Here is a 7,037-nt window from a genome sequence, read left to right on the forward strand (position 1 = left end):
TGGTCGGCCCACAGAAAGCAGACAGCACCGGGGGAAAAGACACTTGACATTTCGGTGGCATTTCGCAGAGCTCAGCCCGGAGCGTCTGACCCCCGGGCTCCTCGTTAAACTCGCCCCGTCTTTACTTCCTCACAGCAACATTAACATCCGACCAGGGAGGGTTCACTTAAAATCTTTCCAGTTGAGAAATGTAGTCACTCGAGCTTGGAGCAGACTTGATGTTACGGATTATTACACAAGTCCTGCAGAGACTACAGAGACGTCGGACCTCTGGTGATTCTGGGTGCTTAGCTGCTGCAGGGGGGCGTTTGTGTGTGTGTGTGTGTTCCAGATGTGTCAGCACTGACTCAGAGGTTCAGGGAGTTCAAGTAGGTACAGGAGGGTGCACACAACATACATTAGCAGCTGCCTGTCACTATTGATTTAAATGTGTGTGTGTGTGTGTGTGTGTGTGTGTGTGTGTGTGTGTGCGTGCGTGCGCCCGCCCCTTTGTCAGAATTTACGCAACAATATTACATGACGTCATTCAATCACACCCAGTCAAATCTATGTTGACTTACAAAACATATAAAACAAAACAAAATAAAATAAAATCTAAAAATGACATTCCTGATGCTGATTATTGCAGAAATCACAGGCAATCTTACTTAATAATCCAAAAGGTTTGAAGGAATTCTATACCTGTATTTGAACATTAAGACTTAAAATATGAGCCTACCAAGAAAATGCAATGTTGATTAACCAAGCACTATCTTACCATCGTGCATTAAAGATAATAGATCCAATTTAGTGTTTCCTGCCCACTAAAAGCTCACAGACTTCCCTGTGGTGAACAAGTGCATTATTCCACACACAGCTTTTACCTTCCAGCCTCTCCCTGCGTCCTTGTGATTGTATCTGCGGTGCAAACCAAACACAATGATTCAGCTTTGCCATATTTACGCACACTTAAAGGTTAGTCAGTGTGTTTCTCTTCAGTTCCCTCTGAGTGTGACTACTGAGGAAGAGGTCCTGATTGTCTCTCATGCGCTGATCTCCATGTCACAAGTTTCCCCACGTTAACAAGCTTCTTCTGCCTCAGTGCACAGCTGCCATCCTATGGAAAACACTGTGCACTGCATGCAATTTGTCTTCATGCTCAATCTCACTCACACAACGCTGGATTTCCACATTTATTATTCAAGATTCATACAATTCTTGAACAAATTATACACGCTTGACTGTCTTTTTATGTGACTAATGAATGCAGTGAGGTAGTAAATCTTCACAATGGATCAATGGTGTGAAATTTATACAGCAAGCGTGCAAAACATGTTTGTATTCCTCCTCTTCATCAAAATGGACCTTCTACCTTTTCCAGTATGTTGGTAGCTTCTAGGTTAGAGAAGCAGGTTATGAAACGCGTCATGACTCATCTAGAGAAACTAAGCCAGTGAGTGAACCCTGCAACTCAGCAACTCCCAGTGTGCCATCTTTGAGCAAGGCACTTAAACCCAAACCGTCTGTCTGTTGTTGTTCTTGGCAGTGCCCCAGTCTGAAAGTGATAAAGTGATGAAGAGGCAAGGCACTAATGAAACAAACAGCTCATTTGTGATAAGCTACGGGGCAGCTTGGTGCTTTCCGAGGGAGCGGTCAGGACATTTGAGGGGGAAATCTAGATCAAGTGTTAAGTGAGGTGCTTATGAAAGAAGCGCTTGTTGGGTTCCAGCCTCCTTCACCAAGCAAACCGCTTGATATTTGCAAACAGCACACACCCCTGCTTGCACAAACAAAACACTTTCTTTGACAGTTTTGACAAACTTTCAGGGCAATAAATAGCCAACAACGCTCATAATTGTGAAGATACCTTCCCTACACATCACACCATGCTGTACTTGGGGCAGATCTGAGAATGAGGCCATCGACATCATTTAAAGCAACACTTCCTGTATGCTTATGCTCTGTGTTTATGTGTTCTCTTAAGGTTACCACGGCTTGTACTGCGAGGAGGAGTACAATGAGTGTCTGTCTGCCCCCTGCCAGAACTACGCCACATGTAGGGATCTCGTCAATGCCTACGAGTGTGTCTGCACACCACAGTTTCAAGGTTTGTGTGTGTGTGTGTGTGTGTGTGTGTGTGTGTGTGTGTGTGTGTGTGTGTGTGTGTGTGTGTGTGTGAGAAATTACCTCTTTTTACGTTTTTAAATGTAGATACATTTGTGCTGAGCTTTGCGCCTACATAGACTATCTTGTTTGTGTGTGTGTGTGTGTGTGTGTGTGTGTGTGTGTGTGTGTGTGTGTGTGTGTGTGTGTGTGTGTGTGTGTGTGTGTGTGTGTGTGTGTGTGTGTGTGTGTGTGTGTGTACTATGCATGTGTTCACTTTGTGTGTGTGTGTTGTCCAATTCAGGCAGGCACTGTGAAATCTACAAGGACCCGTGTCTGAAGGTGCACTGCCAGAATGGAGGTCGCTGTGAGACTGCAGGTCTCAATGTTTCCTGTTCCTGCCCACCTGGATACCACGGTGAGTGGAGTGGATTATTCCTGCCTATTAGAGTCCTGCTGTGATTGATGAAGCCAGGGGGTCCTCAGGCTCCTTTGGGGGGTGTAAGGTTTTGAATTTTAATGATCTGGTTCTTCTGACAGCCATGAAAGCACTCAGGTCTCTCTCTCACTGTGTGATGTCATATTAGAGCACAGAGGAAGTGATGAGAGAAAATGATGATCTCACACATCACAGGAGCGATGATCAATCAAGTGTGATTATCAAACATCCCTGAAGCATTTTAGAAAATAAAGAATGCCTTTGGTATTGATTTTTTTATTAAGCTTGTGTTTATATTTCATATCTTTAAGGGTTTCCTGGTCTCTGGTTTCCACTGAGCAGAGAGAAAAGATTCAGACAATTAAAGTTCTGACCAAAGTTGGCATTTACATACAAAGGGAAAATATTACATCAATCACATTGTGATGAGAAATGATCAGTCCGAATTCAGTTTTCAACCAATTTGCATTTGTCTCTGTGTGTGTGGGGGCAAACTCATGCTCGTCTGTCCTATCAGGGGAGAAGTGTGAGGTTGACATCAATGAATGTGAGAGCAACCCCTGTCACCACGGCGGCACCTGCATTGACCAATCAAATGGCTTCAACTGTCACTGCCCACCTGGCTGGGTGGGACCCAGCTGTGAGATCCGTAAGTGTCACCAGCCGCACAGAGATGCTGCCTTCAGTTCACACACAAATCAGACATGAGGAGTGTCAAATGCCTGTGTGTGTGTGTGTGTGTCTTTATCAGATCTGCAGTGGAAACCAGCACGCACAGAGGACACCCTGACCAACATGCCCCGCCACTCCCTCTACATCATCATCGGAGCTCTGTGTGTGGCCTTCGTCCTCATGCTCATCATTCTGATCGTGGGTATCTGCCGCATCAGCCGCATTGAGTACCAGGGCTCATCTCGTCACGCCTACCAGGAGTTCTACAACTGCCGCAGCATCGACAGCGAGTTCAGCAACGCCATCGCCTCCATCCGCCACGCCAGGTCAGCCACAGGATGTTTACATGCAGTGCAACTTCATTTATTTAGCTCACACTCATACCTACAGTGTACTGAGGAACTACTTTGTCTTTTTAATAAAGGATTTTGTTTCCTACCATATTAGAAATTTAAAATTCCTTTTTTTCTGTCCTGTTAGATTTGGAAAGAAGCCCAGACCTGCCATGTATGATGCCACTCCCATCGCCTATGAGGACTACAGCCCTGATGACAAACCTTTGGTCACCCTCATCAAAACCAAGGATTTGTAAAACATGACCATCCCAGCATATCCCAAGTTAACATACAGTACACATGTGCAGGAACACACACATATCCACACAGAAAGTCAGTATAAATCTTAAAAAGTATTTCTTAAAAAAAAACAACAACAGCAACACAAAATTGAATGTACCACGGAGTAGAAGAACACAAACTGTACTATAAAATTTAAAAAGAACAAATCTTGGATTTGATACATCTATTTTCCTGTCCATGATAAAGCTTTATTGTAGCATATGAGCATATTTTGCATCACTTAGGTTGTTGATAACGGGCAACACTACCAGTAATCTGTGCTGTACAATAGAACGATGGTTTTAATCTGCACCAGAATGTCTGTCTGGTCTGTAGGCCGAGGCAGAAGCGTGTGCGTCCAGTTTCTAAGTGTGAACTCAGCAGACAGTCCTCACAGCTGTGGTAGAAATAGGTGCACTCATCATAGTGCTCACACTGTACCTCCTTCTGTATGTTAAACAATCTGCAGTAGGTTGCCTTACTTTGTGCATGATTAGATTTGATGTTTTTTAATAACATTATTATTATTATTATTATTACTATTATTATTTTCAACTGGTTGTCAGTATTGTTTTATAATTCCTTGTAGTTGCATTTCTCTATGTCACATTTGTGCCAAATAATTTGGTAACCTGTGGTTGGTAGATCAAATACATATGTGTAATAACATGAGTAGTGAAGTGGGAGCTGATGCATTTTTCCCCATTGAATTACATATTGTCGTATTCTTTACCAGCTTTTCAGTGGTGTACAAACAATAGAGAAAGTGGGAGAGAATGGAGTAGAGGTACCATCCTACTGTAAGTATTTCAGTGATATTTAGGACGATAGGTGGTATAATCTAAATGCACAGAAAAATATTGTGTGTACTCAGTGTACCTTTATGCCAAAACTGCACTACTGATCTCTGTACAAACACACTTCTCGTGTTGACGGTGTTGACTAGTTTCTGGATGAGAGCATCCTTGCAGGAGAGGATGGAGGCTGTACGGGTGAAGATAAGGGAGGAGAAGCAGAAATAAGGGAGGGTGTGGGAGGGGAAATGAGGCGGAAAACAGAGGAGCGGGGAAGGTATGATGAAGAGAGGGATGAAGAAGAGGAGACGACAAAGGGTTGATGATGATGTCAGCTCCACAGTATACATGCTTATGTTTCCTACCTAAGAATTGCTCCGTCTGTGTAGCTGTGTTGGTTCTCTCAAGTCAAGCAATGTTTTACCAGTAGGCTCAGCTGATCCTCCTCGTTTTCTCTTATTTCAAACACAACAAACATATGTTTACCTATTATCTATGTTAAATGATGTAACAATAAAGATTCAAGTGAATATAACCCTCTCACCCAGTGTCCTGTGTCATTATTAGTTCATTCCATGTAGGATTATTCTAATTAGTTGACTGAATTTGCTGATCCAGACCCATTTTTTATTATATATTTTTCAATATTTTTAGTTTTTTCTTAAAAAGTAATACACCAAATATATGCTTGTGCAGTAAATGTTTGTTCTAAAGGACAGCAAACATTTAACAACTGCACTAATGTGTAGCTGAAAATCTAGAAGAATTGTTACTATAGTTGTTTCTTCCTCTTGTGGTCAGTAGATTATTAGAACAAGACAAGCTGTGTAGGTTCATTCAGGCTTGGTGGCGGTATGCTCTCTCATACAGTTAATATATTTAAATGTGATCAATGAGAATATAGTATGAAATGTTGATGGCAAACATCTTTAAAATTTTCCTCCTGGTGAATAAGAAATGTAAATGTCTCCTCTATAGCATCTGTTTCTCTGCAGTTGTCTGTCCCAAGGTCGTACCCACCAGAGTGAAGTGTCAGCTGTCGTGGGAAAGACCATATAAGGAGCGCTGGTCCTGTGAACGCCCTCAATGACCCCAGGCTTCATCCAGATGTTCCCCATGTAAACATCTCTAAATACAGACCCAGACTGAGGCGTCATGTCACTGGCCACACCTTCATGCATGTATGTGTCTGCACAGAAACACACACACACACACACACACTGCAGAAGCACCAGATGTTAACGATGGTTGTCTCCTTTTGCGTATGTTCCGAGTTGAAGGCCATGAGTTTGACCTTCGGCCTCTGCATGCCTTGGAATGTCAGGGTGTTTGCTTTTTGGCCTGACATGAATCTCATAACATCTCATACAGGGAGTTTCAAGGCTTTTGATCTTTTTTAACTGAAGGTCTGATAAGACTCTCAAACAGGGCTCGGCGCAGTTTAATTATATATTAACTTCTGCAGGACTTTAGACAAACTTTTTCACATTAACAGCAGTAAAATATATTCGTTCCTTATTTTCCCCAGTCCTCGCTTGGAAAATAAGGTTAAACCGGGTCAGTCTCAGTTCTACACAGTTGGGCAGAGGCAGTGTTTTTGTTGCAACATGGTTTTGAGGAGCTTAAAAAGATCAAACTGTGGGAATGGCTGAAGCTTTCCACCACAGACTCTACCTTTGTGTACAGAAAATCTGAATTTACTGTGTTTTTTACTGTCACAAATCCAATAAATAAAGCCAGATAATTTATATGACGTATTTATATGATTAGTTGCATTTTCACAGTATTACTGCACTGGCTGGCTGTTCCTCTGTGGTTGCCTTGCTCAATTAAATCCTTCAAATGTGATGCAACTAGACTGCAATCTGGAGTTCCATTTAAGCAATTTAATAGATAAAATCTCAAACTGGATGTTTTATGACATATTTTTTATTGAAGACAGCATCAGAAGACATAACAATGAGCATGCAGTTATACATGAATCCCCTCCTCCCCAACCACGGAGACAGAAGGGAGACCACAAAAGCACAACTTAACAAGCACTGACAAGAACAAAAGAACAATGGATTTGTAAATTTAAAACAAAATTCTTCTGTCCATTTTTCCCACATCTGAATGTTTTACATTCAGGTTGTTGACTTTAACAGATGCACAACAGCCAGGTAGGAGGAATAAAAGTATCCCGGTTGTGCAATCCCATTTAGTTATGAAGGATGCAAAAGCTTTTGGCCAGAAAGACAGAAACGACAAACATCTAAGATCAAAACAACCACAGAAGGATCATTTCATCCCATTGTATATACCGAAAAATCTTACTTTAAAGGTTGAGTTGACGTTAGTGGATCATTCAAATGCACCTATGTCTCGTGTGACCTGCGGACTCTAACCTACAAAAATAAATAAATAAATTTAATCACAAACTAATAATCCCAC

General features: G+C 42.0%; 1 protein-coding gene across 1 annotated transcript in view; it reads left to right on the plus strand.

Annotated features, from left to right (window-relative positions):
• The window catches only part of dner (delta/notch-like EGF repeat containing), a 39,395-nt gene extending 34,266 nt beyond the window's left edge, over positions 1–5,129 (plus strand). The window contains exons 9-13 of the mRNA XM_076146317.1: positions 1,964–2,086; positions 2,387–2,500; positions 3,039–3,170; positions 3,273–3,519; positions 3,674–5,129. Coding sequence (XP_076002432.1) covers positions 1,964–2,086; positions 2,387–2,500; positions 3,039–3,170; positions 3,273–3,519; positions 3,674–3,785 — 728 coding nt within the window. The 3' untranslated portion in view covers positions 3,786–5,129. The remainder of the gene's footprint in view (positions 1–1,963; positions 2,087–2,386; positions 2,501–3,038; positions 3,171–3,272; positions 3,520–3,673) is intronic.
• The last annotated feature ends 1,908 nt before the right edge of the window (positions 5,130–7,037 follow it).

This window comes from Genypterus blacodes, unplaced genomic scaffold (genome assembly GCF_046128005.1).
Source record: "Genypterus blacodes isolate CSIRO-AG114 ecotype Tasmania unplaced genomic scaffold, CSIRO-AGI_Gbla_v1 ptg000032l_1, whole genome shotgun sequence".
NCBI classification, from domain to species: domain Eukaryota; kingdom Metazoa; phylum Chordata; class Actinopteri; order Ophidiiformes; family Ophidiidae; genus Genypterus; species Genypterus blacodes.